Source organism: Amphibalanus amphitrite, unplaced genomic scaffold (genome assembly GCF_019059575.1).
Source record: "Amphibalanus amphitrite isolate SeventyFive unplaced genomic scaffold, NRLGWU_Aamphi_draft 000067F_arrow, whole genome shotgun sequence".
Classification (NCBI taxonomy): Eukaryota; Metazoa; Arthropoda; class Thecostraca; order Balanomorpha; family Balanidae; genus Amphibalanus; species Amphibalanus amphitrite.
The window spans coordinates 993624-1017200 of NW_024881563.1; the positions used below are offsets into that span (position 1 = coordinate 993624).

At 46.3% G+C, this 23577-nt stretch overlaps 1 protein-coding gene across 2 annotated transcripts in view; it reads left to right on the top strand.

Annotated features, from left to right (window-relative positions):
- Positions 1-19083, top strand: part of LOC122378894 (protein strawberry notch homolog 1-like) — a 550127-nt gene extending 531044 nt beyond the window's left edge. For both annotated transcript variants that reach the window (XR_006256101.1, XM_043360535.1), the window contains 2 exons: positions 17184-17272; positions 18663-19083. Coding sequence is in view for 1 of the 2 variants with exons in the window: in XM_043360535.1 (XP_043216470.1) it covers positions 17184-17272; positions 18663-18668 (95 nt within the window). In the remaining variant the exon portion in view is untranslated. The remainder of the gene's footprint in view (positions 1-17183; positions 17273-18662) is intronic.
- Positions 19084-23577: the final 4494 nt, after the last annotated feature.

The window sequence follows — 23577 nt, forward strand, 5'->3', positions numbered from 1 at the left end:
CCGTGCCGGTCGGACCCCTGGTCACCAAGATATGGCACCGAGACCGGACCCGTGTCGGGCAAATTCGGCTGTTTTCGCCCGATTTCGCACGCCGATTTATACATGTAAAGTCTATGACGCGAATTTGCACTTTTTGAGCACGCGCCACGCGCCCCCTATCAATCCGATCGAGCCCAGACCCCTCAAAGGCACGTCGCGCATCCTTGATCTATAAGTTGTGCAAATTTCACCGCGCTAGGTGCAACGGTCTGGCCTGTAGTCCACGCAAAGCACCACCAAGTCGGGACCTCGGTAACGGACAGACGCACCCTCCTCAAATAGTAATATAGAAATCGGGACCTGTTTTTCACGAATGGCTGGTGCATGTTTGGAGCTTAGGCAAAAGCGTGCATAGCGTAGAGTGGGCAACTATATCACAATGATATCTAGACTGATCACCGTGTCGTACGTTGGTCGTGCACACTACAGGGCGCTGCAAGGCTGCGAACGGAAACAGTAACTCGTCACCCGTTTATCTATATTAGTGATGTCAATTTCAGAAATTTTGGAAACCAATACCAAACCGATACCGACCAAAACCACTGAGAATATACCAAAACCGAACCGATTTTCAGAAATAGGGGGAAATACCGACTAGATACCGAATTCAGGAAATTATAAAAAAATGCTTCAAACTTTCTCAAGACATAATTATGATAAGCATTGAAAGGTAATACTTTAAAATAAGGCAACAAAAAATCAGGGAATCTCTAAATTATTTGCGATGAAAGAAAAACACATTTATAACTGCATTGTGTAACTACCAGTATAACGCCTTATGGGGCGATTAACGGAGCGAGCGAGAGGGTGGGCCTTGCACGTGCGAAATTGCGAGGGGGTACCTCCAACTGACGACTTGTGCACGGCACCCTACTAACCGGTCTCTAGCGATGTGCCAAATTTGAGCACAATCGGCTCAGCCGTTCTCGAGATCTGGAAGCGGCACCCTGCACGTGCGCACGTGCAAAATGGGTCCCAACTGACTTGTGCTTGGCACCCTACTAACTGCTCCGTAACCGTGTACCAAATTTGAGCGCAATCGGTCCAGCCGTTCTCGAGATCTGGAATGGACCCCTGCACGTGCGCACGTGCAGCAGCACCCCAACTCTGGCACATGGATATGCATTGCCTAGTGGGTGCCTACCTACATGCCAACTTTCAGCGCAATCGGCCCAGTAGTTACCGAGATATTGCAACAATTACAAAAGTGACACCTCTTCGTTTTGCACGTGGCACGTGCATAAGGGGTCACCCACATGCATCAGGAATAGTCCAATACTTGGTAGAAGGAATGAAGCTACCCTACAAAAATTACCGCATGTAAATCGGTCAAGTGGCTGCTGAGATATAAGCGTCGCAGAATCGTGACCACGGCCGGCCGGCCGGCCGGCCGCTCATACTCAGAAATTTCCGTTATTCTACGTAAGACTCCGCTCGCTTCGCTCGCTCCGTAATAAAGAAATGTTGGGGTCAGTTAACAAATATTGAGTCAATATTGAGGCCATGCCTGAACCATTCAAGGCGAACCATCAAGCGTTTCAATTCAAGTCATTCAATTCGAGTCCGGTCAAGGCAGGGTTAAGTGCGTTATCATGATCCAAAAATGGTGACCCATTTGACAATGATGGGCTATACCATTAATGTGAACAAAATCCATGATACCCCTAGAGTTCAACCCAAGTAGCGATGGTGACGATACTGACGCAGCCAATTTTTCTTCATTAACAAATGTTTAACACAACAAAACTTGCTAAGTAATTACTTACGAGGCACACTGATAGATAGCAGACACCACTGTAATGATATCGCGATGAAAACTAAGTAAAATGTCAGTAATTTTACGGAAGCATTGACACATGACACATGTCACGCGTCGTCATCTCTTACACAATGGCAATGGCACAATGGCGGCGGCCATTTGCAATTTGCATGGCACAGAGCTGTATAGAAGAAAGTTTTTTTTTCTTTTTTGCTTTAGAAAACTTAAGTCAAAAATTCTTTTTTTTTTCAGTTTGCCCAGGCTTCCGCCGGGGGTGTATTTATACATCAATCATCACGTGGTCATACACTCAGCAGTTGCCAAAGTCAAAAATTCTATGTATTTATTTTTGGAATCTTTAAATTATTTCAAGAAAGATTGAAGGCTGCTATTGCTGAAAAATGAAGAACAAAGTTTTTCAATCATTTTCAATTAGTTATTGTGTTACATCAGTACTTGGCGCAGCTGCGACATTAAAATGTTCTTAGATTAAATGTATTCAGTTTTGAAACTGCTGTGTGCGAATAAAGCCAAGAACCAATCATATTTTATGAATGCTTTTGATTACATTGCTAGCGATCTATATCTGTTGAGGAGAGCAGGGAAGTGAACACTAATTAAAGAAAATAAATTATCCACAGGATCGCTCAGTCCAGCTCAGTCATTTAGCAGAGGCTTTTTGAAGTTGGGGGAAGTTGAGGATTTGTGGGGTGATGAAGTGATAAATGCTGCCCTTAATATTAGATGATAATGGTGAAGCTAGTGCTGTATAAAACAGGGTTTTGGATAATGTACTTGCATGGCAGTGAAATGTAGAGCAAGACAGGGTCAAGATCAATCACAGACTCCTCAAAACGAAGTCAAATTTGTTGCTGATAAATGCTTTGGAAATTTTGAGTAAGATAGTTAAAATATGTTTTCCAGCATACAGTAAGTTAAACATTAATGCATGTTTTTGTCTTGCACATTAGCTTTCTTTGTAAGATAATTATCCTCATGGTATTGGAATTTGCTAGCACTGACAAGCTGCCATTTAATATTGGTAGACTTATGTGTTTTATATTACTGCTAACGTGTTTGCCCATTTGTTAGGACATCATGCATTTGGGAGAAATGTGTCATGATTGCCATTTTTCTTTATCCAATGCCATTTAGCAAATCAAATTTTGAGTTCAGAAGGTTTATCAAAAATGTTTCAAATCTTTTATGGTAGTAGTTAATTTTCATAATACCGACAAAATACCAAATGCTTTTGGTATATAATACCGAATACCGAATCGGTATTGGTTCGGTATCGGTATACCGAAATTTTGGTAACCGATTGACACCACTAATCTATATAGTCTGAGATTCTCGTTCCGAAAGCCATCAAATCCTCGCCAAATAGTTGGTTAACAAGCGGCTGCGCCACTTGCTTTGCTGCGTGGTAGGAAAAAAAAATTGCGGCACCAGCCAATTTGTTTTCGAATGGTATTTGATTTACGTCGATGTGTCGTCTAGAAGCAGAGATATGGACGGAAATGTGAAAAGATTTTTTTAAAAAGAAAAACTGTTCTGAGGGCTTTCTTGGGTGAAATTGGAGTGATACGGGGCAAGACGGGTCAAGGGGGTCAGTCACGGACACATTGGATCAGGCCAGATCAAATAGGTCACCTCCTATCTGATGGGATCAACCCGGGCCACACTTCTACTTTTGCCTCCACCACTACCCCTACCACTACCCCTACACCTACCATTACCCCTACCCCTACCACTACCCCTACCCCTACCACTACCCCTACCCCTACCACTACCCCTACCCCTATCCCTACTCCTACCACTACCCCCACAAATCGATCAGCTACAGGCTGAACACGTACCTATAGGGTATAGGAAGACGTCCAAAAACTGTTGGCCATAGTATCTGTAGTGGGATCTACGTTCCATGCTGGTCAGGCATTTTGCAAAATGCCTAGTCATTTTGTAAAATGGCTAGCCATTTTGAAAAAGCCTGGTTGCGTTCAGTCATTTTTCAAACAGCCGTCTTTTTGTAAAATATGACTGATTTTCTAAAGTGCCTGCAACATATATATACCTAAATATATATATATATATATATATATATATATATATATATATATATATATATATATATATATATATATATATATATATATATATATATGTTACAGGCAAAGTGAAAACTCGGGCATTTTGCAAAATGCCTGACCGGCTAGGCATTTTGCAAAATGCCCAGGCAATTTGCAAAATGCCTGACCGCCAGGCATTTTGCGAAATGCCTAGGCAGTTTGCAAACTGCCTGACCCACCAGGCATTTTGCAAACTGCCTAGGCAGTTTACAAAATGCCTGGCGGGTCAGGCATTTTGCAAAATGCCTGAGTTGTGATTGATTTATTTTACCGTTTTTGTTTACCACAGGCGTTGACCATGTCGCTCCCATGTGCCTGAGCCCCAAACACATTCAATATTTACGAATATACCCACGTCTTGCGCCACTTCCGTCGAGATGGAACCACTACTGATGGTGTAGATTGAGCCAACGTCTTCCTATAATTTTCGTATACGGAGTTGTAGCCGTTCGTGTGTAGGGATGCTGCGATGGGGCGCGGAGCATGGCACAGAGAATCATGGGCGCGGAAAAACGCGGCGACCGGTCGAATATTGACCCGACATTCTTCGCTTCCCGTGCTTATTTACATCACGGCAAGAGAGGGCCGCAGCGACACGGGGTTGCCAGCGATCGGTAGAACAGAGACAAGCGTATCCAATAAACATTTTTGTTAACCCGCGCGGGGCTGGGGGGTAAATTTTACCCCCCTCGCGAATTTTTACAATATCTCAAAAACGGCGGCGCGCAGCGCCGCCAAACTTTTAGTACCTTTTCTTACATCAATTTGACACGTTCCCTGAAAATTTGAGCGAAATCCGTCGGAATTTTTTGAGAAATTGACGTTTTAGTGACGTCATGTTCGCCATTTTCGCCTCAAAAACGGCAAAAGTTCAAACGCCGCTAACATCTTCATTTTTAAAGGAATCGAGACGTAACAAAAAGGTTATACGTAATTCTACTTTGTCTATCAAATGGCTATCTCGGTTTTTTGAAAATTTTGGATTTTGGCCCAAATTTTTTCAAAAAACTGACTTTTTTGGGAAAACAATAATAAAATCCAAAATTTTGAGTGTATCTGAAATACCGGAATATATGTCAGAGAAGTGGTCTATGTGCACCTACATACCAATTTTTAGAAGAATCGGTTCAAAAATGTGGGAGTTATTCAAAATTTTATGACGTCACGACACACAAAATTTCTGAAAAAAATGATTTTTTGGAAGTTCTAGACCTCGTACGGAAACAAAAATAGCACCATTCGATTTGCCGTGAAAAACTGCATCAGATAGACACCTTTTTAGGCCTTAACAACCAACTTCAAAATTTGACCTCACTTGACCTGACCTTGACCTGACCTCGACCTGAAATTCATCCAGAGTTGGTCCATATCACTTATTGAGTGTGCCTATTAAATTATATGAGTAAAATGACCCATAAAACATGTGTCGCACATGCCCTTTTCTATATTTTGTTTTTGGTGACCTGACCTGACCTGACCTTGACCTTGACCTCTGAATGATATTGTATGCAACGAATATTGTCTTGGTAGCCTAAGAACACGTTTTGGGCGATCAGTCTCAGTCCATGACTCCATTCTTCGGCAACTACGGTGCAAGGCCGATACTGTAGGAACTTGCAATTTGTACCCTTGACCTGACCTTGACCTTGACCTCAAACTTAAAATTAAGTACATGTTTTTAGTTGTTCGTGATGAGATCTTTCGATTGGCGTTTGAATTTTCTAAATCGGACCATTAGTTCGGGAGATAACAGGGGGGTAAAATTTACCCCCCCCCCCCAGCCCCGCGCGTTCGGCTGGAGACCCCAGCCCCGCGCGGGTTAATCACGTGTCACGTGGAAAGAAATAGTCTATATCTTGAGAAATCAGCCATTTTTTGTACATTTCAGGAAAAACAGCATTTAAAAAACAATGGCAATGCATTGGAATGAGATGAGATACATTCCATAGACAACAAGAACATGTGGCTTTTCCGCTTTTCCAGAAAAGCAAGTATTTGGTCATCCACGACCCACGTGCACACCTTTGTAATAAAAAGACGCTTAGGCCTTAGAAATTACAAGTTTTACATGCAACGGGCATGTTCATCTTTACACAGTCACAATGCATTAATAATGTAGACGTGTGGCTCGCCAACCAAGCTACCATACATCGAAAGAACATTCTTTTCTGATCAATATCCACACAAAGTATTTCCAGAGTCATCAAGGCTCTTAGAAACATAACCGTGTTTACCAATAAAACCGCGCCGGGCGGCCGGTAGCCGGCGCGGCGGCCGGGCCGCTCGCGCTGCCTGGGGCTCAGTGACCTTGAACTCAGCAGCGCTACCCGGAGAATGTCTCACTGTGTGTCCTCCCATTTGGTGCGTATCGCTTGTGATTAACCCCTGTTGGCGGCACTTACAATGATGCTTACGCATCGTCGCTGGTGTGAGTTCGATGTCAGGCATTTTGCAAACTGCCTGAGAAAATAATTTCAGGCAGTTTGCAAAATGCCTGGTGGGCCAGGCAGTTTGCAAACTGCCTAGGCATTTTGCAAAATGCCTAGCCGATCAGGCATTTTACAAATTGCCTGGGCATTTTGCAAAATGCCTAGCCAGTCAGGCATTTTGCAAAATGCCCGAGTTTTCACTTTGCCTGTAACATATATATATATATATATATATATATATATATATATATATATATATATATATATATATATATATATATATATATATATATATATATATATATATATATATATATATATATATATATTATATATGTTACAGGCAAAGTGAAAACTCGGGCATTTTGCAAAACGCCTAGGCAATTTGCAAAATGCCTGACCCACCAGGCATTTTGCAAACTGCCTAGGCATTTTACAAAATGCCTGACCCGCCAGGCATTTTGCAAAATGCCTGAGTTTCCATATATTCCACCGTTTTCGTTGACTGCAGGCGTTGATCATAAACGTTCCACTGTGACTGTGCCCACAACACATTTCGCATGTGTTGTGGGCACATGTGACACATTCCACGGTCACGAATACAGGGTGTCACGAAATTGTTGCGGGATGTTGTACTTGTGTTCCGAAATGTATTGCATCGTAGTTGCGTCAGTGTTCTCAGCACCTCGCTGACAAGTTATCAGCGGCCACATGGTCTGTCCCCGCGGCACCTGATGAAGCTCAAATAGGCCTCTGTAGCCCATCATGTCCCAAACGAGAATCCCCAGTGCCCAGTGGGTGCTTCACCGTCTCGACGGTGCAGCGCCTCTGAGCTGCTGTTGGCCCAGAACTGATTGTCGGGACGGTTAGTGACTAAGAAGAGCTCTATTAGCCGTTTTCACGACGGGCTACCCGGCGATTGCACCTAATTTGACCAAATCTGCACGTAATCTGCACCAGATGTGAATCAAACGTGTACCAGATGGCCGTCGTGAAAACGGCTAATATCGCCTCACGGCCTCATCATTGAAAAGTCTGAATTTTTAGTCCTGAATGGTTCAAATTTGGTGGGTTTGTCGAAATCCAGCTGCATCACTTATGGATGACGGTAAGTCAGGGTTGCAGCCTGGGGTTGAGCGGCTTCAGCTTCAGGGTAAAATCTTCAGATACCGGGGGATGGCCGATTTAGATGCCGAGTGCCCTGGTCCAGATGCCCTGGTGCCGGACCCGTTAAAATTACATCCAGTTCAGCACTCAGGAGGGGCATGGAGGGACAAGACTGCGCCAACCACGCATCAAGTTCGTGACACTCTGTAGGTATACCTACGTCTTGCGTCAATTCTGTCGAGATGGAGACACCGCTGAATGGACTTGAGCCACCGTCTCCGTACCTTTCGTATATACGGAGTTGTAGCCGTGTGTATAAAAGCTGTGATGTTCAGTATTCTGTCCTGGTGGGCAACTGTTCCGGCAGAGACGATTGATAATATAAACGTGTAACAATCAAATTTTCGTAAATTGGAAGAGTGTTCTTTTCTGATCAATATCCACCCATAGTATTTTTAAAAAGACACCAAGAGCTCTTAGAAACAGTACAATCATTGTACCGAGCGCATGTTTACCCACGAAACCACGCCCGGTGCTCGGCACCCGACGGCCGCTGGGGCTCAGTGACCTGAACTCGGCGGCGCTACCCGGAGAACGCAGTGTCCCTTCACTTGGTGCGCATTGACAGCGATTAACTTTTGTAAGCGGCACTTACAAATGATGCTTACCTATACATCGTCGGTAGTGCGAGTTTGATGTCAGGCATTTTGCAAAATGCCTGGGAAAATATTTCAGGCAGTTTGCAAAATGCCTGGTGGGTCAGGCAGTTTGCAAACTGCCTGGGCATTTTGCAAAATGCCTGGCCGGTCAGGCATTTTGCAAATTGCCTAGGCATTTTGCAAAATGCCCGAGTTTTCACTTTGCCTGTAACACATATATATATATATATATATATATATATATATATATATATATATATATATATATATATATATATATATATATATATATATATATATATATATATATATATATATATATATATATATATATATATATATATATATATATACTCAGGAAGCAATCCTTGTTCTATACTTGTTCTTCTACGAGCACTGGAAAGGGTACAAAAGAAGCTAGTGAACAGTCGAAATGCGGTCATTTTTAATGAGACATATATATATATATATATATATATATATATATATATATATATATATATATATATATATATATATATATATATATATATATATATATATATATATATATATATATATATATATATATATATATATATATTTATATATATTGTTTTTCGTCATCTTTTGATTAGGTATGAGCAAAGGCTAGGTATTTCATCATCACTACAGCGAAAATCGTACAGTTGGAAAGAGCATTCAATTTTCTTCAAGATTCACTCACCAGTATAACGCCTTTTGTGGCGACTAACGGAGCGAGCGAGAGGGTGGGCCTTGCACGTGCGAAATTGCGAGGGGGTACCTCCAACTGACTTGTGCACGGCACCTTACTAACCGGTCTCTAGCGATGTGCCAAATTTGAGCACAATCGGCCCAGCCGTTCTCGAGATCTGGAAGCGGCACCCTGCACGTGCGCACGTGCAAAATGGGTCCCAACTGACTTGTGCACGGCACCCTACTAACTGCTCCGTAACCGTGTACCAAATTTGAGCGCAATCGGTTCAGCCGTTCTCGAGATCTGGAAACGACCCCTGCACGTGCGCACGTGCAGCAGCACCCCAACTCTGGCACATGGATATGCATTGCCTAGTGGGTGCCTACCTACATGCCAACTCTCAGCGCAATCGGCCCAGTAGTTACCGAGATATTGCAACAATTACAAAAGTGACACCTCTTGGTTTTGCACGTGGCACGTGCATAAGGGGTCACCCACATGCATCGGGAATAGTGCAATACTTGGTAGAAGGAATGAAGCTACCCTACAAAAATTACCGCATGTAAATCGGTCAAGTGGTTGCTGAGATATAAGCCTCGCAAAAGCGTGACCGGCCGGCCGCTCATACTCAGAAATTTCCGTTAATCTAAGGAAAGACTACGCTCGCTTCGCTCGCTCCGTAATCATTTTGCATGATGAAACATTATTCTAAAGATATAAATGTTCCAAACCATTAATTACATGCTGGTCCCGTAGCTCAGTCGGTAGAGCGTTGGACTGCGTGGTGGGAGTACGCGTTCCCGGTTACAACAGTCCGGGTTCGAAGCGCGACGGGCGCTAGACGTTTATGGGGCTCCTGACAGGAATGGTTGCGGTTGGTGGCAGGCCGTAGCCAAGCGAAGTCAATGAGGGGACCGGCCGTGCGCGGCTTTGTGCGCACGTTAAACTTTGGACTCTGAATTCTGCCATAAAACCGGAATTACGCGATCGGAGGGTAGAGGGCAGGGTCATCGCAACAAGCTTCGCTTAGCGGGGGCTCTGTCCTTGTGAATCCTTCCAATCAGAAGGTTCGGACTAGATTTAAAAAATGGCCATTTTTGGCGGGATTCGTCGATATCTTCCAATAACCTTGCATGTTGATCAAGACCGCCCATATTCAGCACAGATTCAGCCCGGATTAAGCCCAGATTCGGGACACCTCCGATCAAGCTGAAACTCGCACACAATGTAGGCCATAACATGCCCAATCCACAGTCCAAGTCATTCGGCGACACTCCCAGCCGTTTGACCTACAGAGGTCAGCAAAGGTCACGTGGCCCAAATTTGCACAGCAGATTGTGGCCCACCCAGTAGAGCTAGAGCGCTAAAAATGACACCAAACGACTCGCCAGCATCTAATCTTACTTTCCCTACACTCATTTGACCTCTCAAGGTCATGCGATGACCTAAGGTCATTTGTGGGCTATTGTAGGTCATGTAGGTTACATTGTAGGTCCTGGCATGCCAAATCCACAGTTCGCGTCATTCGGTGGCACTCCCAGCCGTTTGACCTACAGAGGTCAGCAAAGGTCACGTGGCCTCAATTTGCACAGCAGATTGTGGCCCACCCAGTAGAGCTAAAGCGCTAAAAATTGCACCAATCGACTCGCCAGCATCTAATCTTACTTTCCCAACACTCATTTGACCTCTCAAGGTCATGCTATGACCTAAGGTCATTTGTGGGCTATGTCGAATATACACTTGCACAGCAGTTTTCGAGTAGACGGAATGACTGATTTCCAAATCAAAGCACATCATCGGGTAGCCCATAGGCCGTAGTAACTTTCCTTAAAAACTGCTTCTCGATATGTGACCCCGTTTGAGCTCAAAAGGTCAAAATGTGCAAATAAACGATGCTCCATACGTTGCAGCCCGGATTCAGCCCAGATTCGGGACATCTCCGATCAAGCTGAAAATCGCACACATTGTAGGTCCTGACATGCCCAATCCACTGTACGAGTCATTCGGTGGCAGTCCCAGCTGTTTGACCTACAGAGGTCAGCAAAGGTCACGTGGCCCAAAATTGCACAGCAGATTGTGGCCCACCCAGTAGAGCTAGAGCGCTAAAAATGGCACCAATCGACTCGCCAGCATCTAATCTTACTTTCTCACTACTGATTTGACCTCCCAAGGTCATTCGATGACCTAAGGTCGTTTGTGGGCTATGTCGAAAATACACTTGCACAGCAGTTTTCGAGTAGAGGGAATGACCGATTTCCAAATCAAAGCAAATCATCGGGTAGCACATAGGCCGTAGTAACTTTCCTTAAAAACCGCTTTTCGATATGTGGGGCGTTCCACGACAAATCGACAAATAGAAAATTAAATTAGCACCCTCATATTTTATTCTTCGTTGAAAACTGGTGTAAGGGGTTGTGATGGGCGGGGAAGCCAGCTGTGGCAAGGATTTTTTTCTTCGAACAACGGCTTCCGAGATATAGCCTCGGGCAATTCCTGGAGTTCGCGCTGCAGCCCTATGTTTGGCGGCCTATAACTCAGAAACTATTGGTTTTTTACGATAAAAACTTTATATGGTTCAACTCACAATCAACCAACAAACATTTTGGCTATCTCGGATTTTCAATTTTTGAAAATTTTGATCACGTGACCTTTTGTCCTATTTTTCGAAGAGTGACCTTGATATTTTCCCCACTAAAAGTTGCAATTTTGTCTGATGAAGATTAAAGCCTTATCGATTGTCATTCATATGCGATAATAAAAAAGTGGTTATCGCCCTGCGTTGACCTCAGGTCAGGTCATTTTTATGACCTGTCCATTATTACGAGCGGGAGCGACAGCGAGATCTCGAGAATAAAGGAAGATAGCGACAAGCGGTAAACGGTAAAGGGTACACACGGATAAGGTCTATAATTTTTACTGAGGTCATTTTCAGGTCAGGTCAAAGATGACGTCACAGGAGCTAAAAGGAAGTCAAAATAGCGGCACTATGCATATATATGAAGTTTTTCTCGAATAACTTTCAAGGTATCCCAGCTAGGAACAAACTAATAGCACCATCGTGATCCTCTCGTCGATCCGCATCGAAACATATGTATGTTGACCTCGAAAGGTCGAAAGGTCAAAAGTTGACCTTAGATCACGTGACCTAAGGTCAACTTTTGACCTTTCGACCTTTCGAGGTCAACATACATATGTTTCGATGCGGATCGACGAGGGGATCACGATGGTGCTATTAGTTTGTTCCTAGCTGGGATACCTTGAAAGTTATTCGAGAAAAACTTCATATATATGTATAGTGCCGCTATTTCGACTTCCTTTTAGCTCCTGTGACGTCATCTTTGACCTGACCTGAAAATGACCTCAGTAAAAATTATAGACCTTATGCGTGTGTACCCTTTACCGTTTACCGCTTGTCGCTATCTTGCTTTATTCTCGAGATCTTGCTGTCGCTCCCGCTCGTAATAATGGACAGGTCATAAAAATGACCTGACCTGAGGTCAACGCAGGGCGATAACCACTATTTTTATTATCGCATATGAATGACAATTGATAAGGATCGTCATCAGACAAAATTGCAACTTTCAGTGGGGAAAATATCAAGGTCACTCTTCGAAAAATAGGACAAAAGGTCACGTGATCAAAATTTTCAGAAATTGAAAATCCGAGATAGCCAAAATGTTTATTGGTTGATTGTGAGTTGAACCATGTGAAGTTTTATCCTAAAAAACTAATAGTTCCTGAGTTATAGGCCGCCAAACATAGGGCTGCAGCGCGAACTACAAGAATTGCCCGAGGCTATATCTCGGAAACCGTTGTTCGAAGAAAAAAATCCTTGCCACAGCTGGCTTCCCCGCCCATCACAACCCATTAGACCAATTTTAAGCAAAAAATAAAATATGAGGGTGCAGGGCACTTGTCGATTTGTCGTGGAACGCCCCATGTGACCCCGTTTGACCTCAGTAGGTCAAAATGTGCAAAGAAACGACTCTCCATACGTCGCAGCCCGGATTCAGCCCAGATTTTGGGCCACGTGACCTTTGCTGACCTCTGTAGGTCAAACGGCTGGGAGTGCCACCGAATGACTCGGACTGTGGATTGGGCATGTCAGGACCTACATTGTGTGCGATTTTCAGCTTGATCGGAGATGTCCCGAATCTGGGCTGAATCCGGGCTGCGACGTATGGACTATGGAGTGTCGTTTATTTGCACATTTTGACCTACCGAGGTCAAACAGGGTCACATATCGAGAAGCGGTTTTTAAGGAAAGTTACTACGGCCTATGTGCTTTGATTTGGAATTTGGTCAATTCCTCTACTCGAAAACTGCTGTGCATGTGTATTTTCGACATAGCCCACAAATGACCTTAGGTCATCGCATGACCCTGAGAGGTCAAATGAGTGTTTGAAAGTAAGATTAGATGCTGGCGAGTCGTTTGGTGCCATTTTTCGCGCTCTAGCTCTACTGGGTGGGTCACAATCTGCTGTGCAAATTTTGGCCACGTGGCTTGTGCTGACCTCTGTAGGTCAAACGGCTGGGACTGCCACCGAATGACTCGGACTGTGGATTGGGCATGTCAGGACCTACATTTTGTGCGATTTTCAGCTTGATCGGAGATGTTCCGAATCTGGGCTGAATTCGGGCTGCGACGTATGGACTATGGAGTGTCGTTTATTTGCACATTTTGACCTACCGAGGTCAAACGGGGTCACATATCGAAAAGTGTTTTTAAGGAAAGTTACTACGGCCTATGGGCTACCCGATGATGTGCTTTGATTTGGAATTCGGTCAATTCCTCTACTCGAAAACTGCTATGCAAGTGTATTTTCGACATAGCCCACAAATGACCTTAGGTCATCGCATGACCTTGAGAGGTCAAATGAGTGTTAGGAAAGTAAGATTAGATGCTGGCGAGTCGTTTGATGCCATTTTCTGCGCTCTACCTCTACTGGGTGGGCCACAAACTGCTGTGCAAATTTTGGCCACGTGACCTTTGCTGACCTCTGCAGGTCAAACGGCTGGGAGTGCCACCGAATGACTCGGACTGTGGATTAAGCATGTCAGGACCTACATTGTTTGCGATTTTCAGCTCGATCGGAGATGTCCCGAATCTGGGCTGAATCCGGGCTGCGACGTTATGGAGTGTCGTTTATTTGCACATTTTGATTACCGAGGTCAAACAGGGTCACATATAGAGAAGCGGTTTTTAAGGAAAGTTACTACGGCCTATGGGCTACCCGATGATGTGCTTTGATTTGGAATTTAGTCAATTCCTCTACTCGAAAACTGCTGTGCAAGTGTATTTTCGACATAGCCCACAAATGACCTTAGGTCATCGCATGACCTTGAGAGGTCAAATGAGTGTTGGGAAAGTAAGATTAGATGCTGGCGAGTCGTTTGGTGCCATTTTTTGCGCTCTAGCTCTGCTGGGTGGGCCACAATCTGCTGTGCAAATTTTGGCCACGTCACTTGTGCTGACCTCTGTAGGTCAAACGGCTGGGAATGCCACCGAATGACTCGGACTGTGGATTGGGCATGTCAGGACCTACATTGTGTGCGATTTTCAGCTTAATCGGAGATGTCCCGAATCTGGGCTGAATCCGGGCTGCGACGTATGGAGTGTTGTTTATTTGCACATTTTGACCTGCCGAGGTCAAACGGGGTCACATATCGAAAAGCGGTTTTTAGGGAAAGTTATTACGGCCTATGGGATGATGTGCTTTGATTTGGAATTCGGTGAATTCCTCTACTCGACAACTGCTGTGCAAGTGTATTTTCGACATAGCCCACAAATGACCTTAGATCATTGCATGACCTTGAGAGGTCAAATGAGTGTTGGGAAAGTAGGATGAGATGCTGGCGAGTCGATTGGTGCCTTTTTTAGCGCTCTAGCTCTACTGGGTGGGCCACAATCTGCTGTGCAAATTTGGGTCACGAGACCTTTGATGACCTCTGTAGGTCAAACGGCAGGGAGTGCCACCGAATGACTCGGACTGTGGATTGGGCATGTCAGTACCTACATTGTGTGCGATTTTCAGCTTGATCGGAGATGTCCCGAATCTGGGCTGAATCCGGGCTGCGACGTATTGAGTGTCGTTTATTTGCACATTTTGACCTGCCGAGGTCAAACGAGGTCACATATCGAAAAGCGGTTTTTAAGGAAAGTTACTACGGCCTATGGGCTACCTGATGATGTGCTTTGATTTGAAATTTGGTCAATTCCTCTACTCGAAAACTGCTGTGCAAATGTATTTTCGACATAGCCCACAAATGACCTCAGGTCATCGCATGACCTTGAGAGGTCAAATGAGTGTTGGGAAAGTAAGATTAGATGCTGGCAAGTCGATTGGTGCCATTTTTAGCGCTCTAGCTCTACTGGGTGGGACACAATCTGCTGTGCAAATTTGGGCCACTTGACCTTTGCTGACCTCTGTAGGTCAAACGGCTGGGAGTGCCGCCGAATGACTTGGACTGTGGATTGGGCATGTCATGGCCTACATTGTGTGCGAGTTTCAGCTTGATCGGAGGTGTCCCGAATCTGGGCTGAATCCGGACTGAATCTGGGCTGGATAGGGTAGGGTGGGGTAATTTGAACATGTGGGGCAATTTGAACATAGTGTGAATAACAGAAAATTGCGGAAAATCCATAAGTGGCATGACAATAAGACCGATGAGAGAAATTATCGTAACTAAAAGGGCTATCATATGAACGGGGTTTAAAGTTTCAGGGAATGAAGATGTTGACGCACAGTGTAAAAAATCAATTTCGCAAGGAAAAACGCCTAACAACACGTCATTGCAACTTCATTGCAGCGCAAAATCTTGCATTGCTAGCGCCTAATACGCAACGGCTTTTGTTGTATAATGACCTAATCAGTGCCGTAAATCCAAGAAATTTGCTTTTGAACCCTGTTTTTTTAAATGGCAAAATAACTTTTTAGCGTGGGGTAATTTGAACATAGTGTGAGAATTTGAATGAAGACAGGGATAGCTCCGAAACAACAACGCTCCCAGTTTTTTTTTTTTTGCCAATATTTTCGACCCAAGGCAGTAGCAGACAAGTGATGCCAGTTTTAGAAAATTTACGTCTAATATCCGTCTAATGTCCGGCATTTTTGTTGATTTTCCGTCCAAAAATGTTTAAGTCAACCATTTGTCCAAATATGTCCAAAAATTATGCAGCTATCAACACTCAAAACCGTCATTTATATCGCTTATCATGTAATTTTACCAGCCGAAAAGTGTTCATTATATTGAGAGCTTAACAAGCTTTCCATTCGGCAATCAATGCTATGCACGATTGCTTTATAAAAAGCGCTGAAGTGTAGCAAGCCATCGTCCAATGTTGTCCAGTCTGCTACCTTTGTCCAACCAATTCCGAATTGGACATTGGACAAAATCAGAACTCCAAATGTCCAGGTTTCGATTGGCACCACTTTAACAGATGTAGTACGGTTGGGAGAGTTTTTATCGAACAAAAATGATAGACGTTCTGTTAGTTGAAGAGGGGCGAATTCTGTCAACTGACCGGTGTGCAGCGTGCAGATATTGATACTCTGCAACTGTTATTTTTGCTGTTGTGTTGATTTTTTAAGTGAAGGTATGTCTAGAATTGTTCTGCCTATTTGTTTATGGGTCAAACAACATCGGTGCTGGCGAGACTATCGTTTTTATGACAGGTAAAGGCAGTATGTTCAAATTACCCCACGGTGGGCAATTTGAACACACCGTGACTTGGTGGAGAAGTGAGGCATTGCTATTCAAGGTATGCTCGGCTCGTCCAAAAATGAGGCTTGCATGGTGAAAGCAAGTGACACTTGCGCTACTGAAGCAGTTTTTCTTCATCCAGGGTTGAACTGGAATTTGGTACAACGGAGAAGACGTAAAAATATGTTCAAATTACCCCACACTACCCTATGGGCTGTCTTGACGGACATTAACCTTGCCGTCAGTTTTCGAGTCTTTCCAACGTAGAACGCGTGCAATTCCGACACCGATACCTTAATGCAATGGATTCTCTCACCATAACAAAATCTTTGGCCGTCAAAAAGTTATGTAACGAAATGATTCTGCTCCATTTTGACGAAGGAGGATGCAATCGAAGCGAGACCAACCCAACACCCATGGGTCGAAGCTAACCCTTCCTCGCGTTGCGGAGCACGCGGGTCACCCTAGTTCTTTCCAAAGCCAGAACAAATAAAAAAAGATCAAGCACGCGAACTTTTATCAAGTTGGCGAGATCAAATTTCTGTGATATTGACACTTCTAACATTTCTCTCATCACTCCACCATAGATAGAGGTTTTGCGATCACGCTTTAGCATCGAGAATGTTCTCATGTGCGAGAAGTCCTGTGGTTCTGTTTCAGGCATTGTGGTACCCAATCACGTGGTGCCCAACATGATGACCATGCTCGAGGAAGCCGCCGACTCGCACTTCGTAGAACATCTAGACAAGGTACGAGATTGAAAGAATATTAACGTTGGCGTCGCCGGTGCCTGCGTGGTGTGATGATCCTGAACTGAGGGGCTGGACCTACCCGTCTCTTACCTCGGTATCCGGGAGGATTTGGCGTAGTGCGGCCTCGACCTCCGCCAGCTCCTATTGCGTGTGTTCCAACTCTCCCTAGCTGAAAGACGCCTAAGGAGTTGACGGAAGGAGACAAAGGAAAAATAAGAAGAAAAAAAACGAAAAACATGAGCGGCCGCTGTGTGGCGTGCCACTCTCGCACTGGGGGCGCCCGGCGCAGTGTCCTCGCCGGGCCGGGCGGGCTGTGTTTGCTTACTCGACCGCTGGCGCTTATCTAGCCTCCAATTGGCGCCCACACCCTCTGTGGCCGGCTCCCTCATATGCCGGGCACCTCCAGGAAACGGGGGGCCGGCTGAACCTCTGACGCCATGCGTTAACGTATTTTGCACGGAGCTGACGTGAAAAGACCACAGTCACGATGGTGAGTGATAACAGCCTGAACTCTGCACAGCCCGGCCCCGGCAGTTTGTTTGATTGCGGCGGTGATACCTGAGCTCGTTCAGTTCAGTTTTAGCCCGCGCCGGGCCGGGGGGTGGGGTGGGGGGGCACACGCGTGTTTGGATCCTACGATTTTTCGTAGATATCTAAAAAAGAACGGCGCTCTCGCTGCCGTTTTTGGCACATTTATCATTTACCTCCCCTCGCCACGTAGCCCATTAGCCGAGTTAGCAGGGGTGTAAAACGCCCACCTCTCGCCTCAACGTGCTTATTAGGGTAGGGCCACCACCGTGGCGCAGGTTAAGTTGGGTGAGCCATGAGCCCCAGCAGGCAGTAGCTCTTTCTTGAAGATCTTCTATCTCACTGATTAATATTACCCTAGACCTCTCTTTTGATGTTATTGTAGTGCCATCTTACGATGACGCCCTTGAATATATTTAATTATAGTTGATGAAGCTTGTCGGGCTCCGCGATGAAAAGATTTGAGCAGAGGCCCCAAAGTCAAATAAACAAAAAAAAAATTCAAAAACCTGTAAAGGGAGATAAGAGTAAAGACAGCGACACTTTTATAGGTGGTACATACTCAGTTTCTTTTCTCTCATGTGGTAACATATTCTGGGATTCACAAGAGTAGAGAAAGTTACTCCGGTCGCGCCGGGGTAAACTGAAAGTTACCCCGGCCGCGGCCGGGGTGGCCGGGGCAGGTTCTCCATTCATGCGGCTTCACCAACAGGCGGCGTGTCGAGGGGCGCCCGGTGGATGGCTGGGCTGCCCGATGCCATCCGCCGCCGGTCCATGCTGGCTGCCAATCGGGCGGCGGGTGCACGACGCCCCGACCGGTGCAGTGGCCGGCTCTAATCCCAGCCTCTCCCTTTCGCAGGAATAAGCCGACCGGGCGGTGCTGGCGCTACAGGACCGCCAGTATCACCTTGGAGAGCCAGCCGGGCAGACTGCCCCGCAGATCCAGACGGGCCGTCGCCGCTAACTGTAACTGTCTGACCGCGGTGTCCCCTCACTACGCGGCCTGTTCATTAGATAGTGACAATTCTGTGTACCTTTATTAGTGACCTGAAGGGCAGTTTTCATTCAGTTGCATTTACGTGGTGTCTGTGCGATATAGCCGGAGTGAGGACGTGTGCTCAGGTCCGGACAGACAGTGACCTCAGTTGGCGCTGGTGCGCCGCACCTGATCGAGGCGGCTCGCGCTCCCGGCAAGTCCAACTTTGGCAAATCCTGTCGCCACGCTTCATTGACTTTCCCTGGATCATCGTTACATTGAAAAAATACAAAGCATTTGCATATGGAGTCGTGTCGCTATACTCCTTGCTATATCGATGCTCCACTTTCGCGTTTTAACCCGCGCCCTGCTGGGGGCAGTGACGTATTTAGGGGGGCCATGGGGGCCATGGCCCCCCTTTCCGCCCAGCCGCCCAGATGGCGCCCCAATTAGCACCGACTAGGCTGATGCCGTTTTACAGAGGGAACATGAATTAAAGAGTGATGTGAAGGCAGGGATCGAACTCAATATCTCTTTGGGGGTGCCTGGACACCCGAATGTTCTCCAGGACACCCCCAACTAGGACCTGAGCCCCCAATTATGAAGGGCGCCCCTCCGGAAACCAGAATATTCCGAACCCCCAGACCCCAGGGTCGATGGCGCCCCTGAAGAGCGGCTGGCACCCAGCTGAACGGAACAGTCGCCCCTTTAAAGGTTGATGGCGCCCCTCTAGAGCACCCGGCGCCCCTCTGAAGTTCACAGCTGCCCCAATCGGCCCCATTCAAGATCGATGGCGCCCCCTGAAACCACTGGCGCCCCTCTAAGGCACCCGCATTCTTCTCAAGATCACAGTCGCCCTATTCGAGATCAATAGCGCCCTCAAGAGCCACTAGCGCCCCCCCCCCCCCCTCCTTCACGGTTCGTCGGAAGGTCATCTCAGGCTCAAAAGAAACGATATATACCATTCGAAAGCTGGCGGTGAGCTCAATCAAAAAATGTAGTTTTTATCAAAATCGATCGATGGCCTTTTTTGAAAATTGCGTTTTTGTAAGAACGTTATAATCTTTTATTCAACGGACTGTCCCGGACATTCTTGAAAACATAAACATATATTTTTTAGTTCCAGTGAAAGCTGAACGCCAAAAGAACAATATTTAGCGAAGCAATATTTCCAAACATTAATATGCGTCTCCCACAGCCGACAATAAGGCGCAATCACACAGCGCAGTGTCACGATGGACCAAAGTCAGCCACACAGAAGCGTGAAATGACCCTTATCGACTCGCAGACCCGGCGCTCTCGGCCCGCCTGACCGGCCACGGAAAGAACGTTCGGCTCTCGTTCTACTAAACAGATGTCATATTTGTCAGTTTAACTGTCCACATCGCTATTAAAGTTATTCAGGATACCTGTGAAGAAAATTCATTGTTCTGTCATCCTCAGATCATGCATTAATTTGCATTTGTTCATGTCTACTTTGCTCAATTGAGCTTGGTATCATGCCCATATAAGGAAAATTGGCCGCGCTGAAATGTCAGAGGTTGCACCGGCCTCAGCTCGGGTGGAGTGGGGGTAGCGCCCGGCGGGGCAGGGTAACCTTTGACCGGTCGCACGGCCGAGCAGCTGTCACCAGTACAGCCTCTGACAGTGAAACCCCGCTCACTTCCCCTGCGTGGGCACTGAGCGCAGCTGGATGGAACAAAACATGTATAAGAAAAATGTAAATTAAAGCATGTTGTAAATCAAGCAGAACAATGAATGTTCTTCACAGGTATCCTGAATAACTTTAATAGTGATGTGGACAGTTAAACTGACAAATATGACATTTGCTTAATAGAACGAGAGCCAAACGTTCTTTCCGTGGCCGGTCAGGCGGGCCGAGAGCGCCGGGTCTGCGAGTCGATAACGGTCATTTCACGCTTCTGTGTGGCTGACTTTGGTCCATCGTGACACTGAGCTGTGTGATTGCGCCTTATTGTCGGCTGTGGGAGACGCATATTAATGTTAGGAAATATTGCTTCGCTAAATATTGTTCTTTTGGCGTTCAGCTTTCACTGGAACTGGAAAAAAAAACATGTTTATTTTTTGAAGAATGTCCGGGACAGCCCGTTGATTAGAAAATTATAAAGTTTTTACAAAAACGCAATGTTCAAAAAAGGTCATCGATCGATTTTGATAAAAAATACATTTTTGGACTCAGCTCACCTTCAGTTTTCGAATGGTACCGGGCTTCTCAAAAAAGTCGGACGAATTTCTTTTGCGAATGGAGGACCCTTAGCACCATTTAAACAAAATAAAATACACGTGGGAAGAACGAGAATTTTTCAGAGATTTACATTATGTCATACTTGCTGAGTTGCAAAAATGAAGCCGTGGTCTGAAGACGCAAAAACAAAAATCGTACAATTATACTTTGAGACTAAGTCGGTCGTTTCGACACAGCGAAAGTTCCGAAAACACTTCAAGGTCAAAAAAGGACCGTCCCGAAACGTAATTTTGCATATTGTTGCCAAGTTTCTGGCTCAGGGAAATGTCAACAATCGGTTCAAGGGACGCAGCGGCCGCAAACGCAGTCGAAGAACCCCTGAGAACATCGCTCGCGTGAGAGATGCGTTACAGCGAAGTCCCAACAAGTCCATGCGCAGACTCGGACAGGAAATCGGATGCAGCCTCGCTACAGCACACAGGATGGCACGAGTTGACGCGAAACTCTTCCCGTACAAGATTTCAATCCACCAGACTCTGACCGCAGCCCACAAGACTGCTAGAAAACGCTATTGTGCGTGGTTCGTACGGATGTGCGAACAGAATCCGGACTTTGTCAACCAAGTCTGGTACAGTGACGAAACCCACTTTCATCTGGATGGTCAGGTTAATAGCCAGAACTTCAGATTTTGGTCCGGAAAGAAGCCCGACGTGGTAGCAGAGGCGCCACTGCACTCACCAAAAATCACGGTTTGGTGTGCCATGAGCAGCAGGGGCGTAATCGGGCCCTACTTCTTTGAAGATGGAGGTGGTGACACACAGACTGTCACCGCTCAGCGATACCGGGCGGTCCTGACAAAGTTTTGGAGGATCCTGCAGACCAGACTGAGAAGAAATCCAGAAGCACTAAGGTACCAGTGGTTTCAGCAAGACGGCGCCACAGCCCATACTGCTCAAGAAAATCGGGAGTGGCTGCGGGAGCGCTTCGGGCAGCGCGTTATCTCAAGGTTTGAGACGCACCCGTGGCCGGCATGCTCCCCGGACTTGACCCCACCGGACTTTTTCCTGTGGGGTCACCTCAAGTCCCAGGTGTACCAGAACAACCCAAGAAGTCTTGAAGAGCTCAAGGACGCAGTGAGGTCGGCGGTGCGCCGCCTGCCGCCCTCCGTGTGCCGTGCTGCGGCAGAGGCCGCGCTGCGCCGGGCCAAGCTCTGCATCGATCGAAACGGAGCCCATCTCGAACATGTCATCGGTGCGGCTCAGTGAGGCAACCGCCGACGGTTGAAAAGCCCTCAAACAAAAGATCTTTGATCAGGCTTTCAGGTGGTGCCTTATTCACTTTTGTATCACTGATATGCCCCGAAATATATGAATTACAAATTCGTCTGACTTTTTTGAGAAGCCCATACCGTTTCTTTTGAGCCTGAGATGACCTTCCGACGAACCGTGCCTTGAGGCTGAAGTTGTTCCGATTGAGACTAAAGTCGCCATTCAAGCCCAACGACGCCCCTCCAGAGCGTCCGGCGCGCTTCTGAAGATCACAGTCGTCCTCATCCGAGGTCGCTGGCGCCCCTCAAAAGTCACTGGCGCCCATCTAAACGGAGATTACAGCTGCCTAATCTTAAGATCGATGGCAACCCTCTGAAACCAATGGCACCCTTCTTAGAGTACCCGGCGCCCCTCTGAAAATCACATTCGCCCCATCCGAGACAACGCCCCTTGACACTACAGTCGTCCCACCCAAGCTCATGGCGCCCCTCCAGAGCGTGCGGCGCCCTGCTGAAGGCAACAGTGGCCCCATCCATGCCCAAAATGGTGCATTCAACACAGTCTAAAGATCACAGTCGCCCCATCAATCAGAGATCGCTGGCACCCCTCAAGAGCCACTGGCGCCCACCTGAACCGGGACTTCAGTCGGCCCATCCTAGATCAAGGGCGACCCTATGAAACCACTGGCGCCCCTCTGAAAATCCCAGTCGGACCATCCGAGATCAATGGCGCCCCAACCCATTCAAGATCGATAGCCCCCCCCCCCCCTTTCCTGAAACCACTGACGCTAGGTAATTATTTGACAATGGGGCTTTCTCATCGACACCAAGGGCCTTTTTCAAGATGCAACAGCCAGGCGGCGCCGAGCTGGGCAAGGATGTGCCAAGCGTTTCTTATAAGGCAGCCTCGTTAGTGCCACCCCTTGTTGCGATACCGCCCCTCAATTTGCGACGCCGCCCCTTCACCGTACAAATGCCACTCCTCAATGCAAGTAGTACCCCTCAGGCGCAGTGCCGCCCATTATTGCGATGCCGCCCCCGCCTAGCAGTGCGGTACCGCCCCCAGCGTATCTATGCGTCTTTTAATTGAACCTGCTGGGGGTGTTTGAACACCCACTTCTAACTCAGCTTGTGGGCCACGTCGAGACACGCAGTAGGCGGCGTTCGAAAGAGCGTCAAAAACTATTATAAAACTATACTTAGGTCATTGTTAAGGTTAGATCAAACTGGTCGAAGGTCAGGTCACCAGAGACAACCAAAAATCAAATTTCGCCGATTTTGGCATTTTTCGACAAAGCGGCGCATAAGTCAGGATTCAGAAAGAG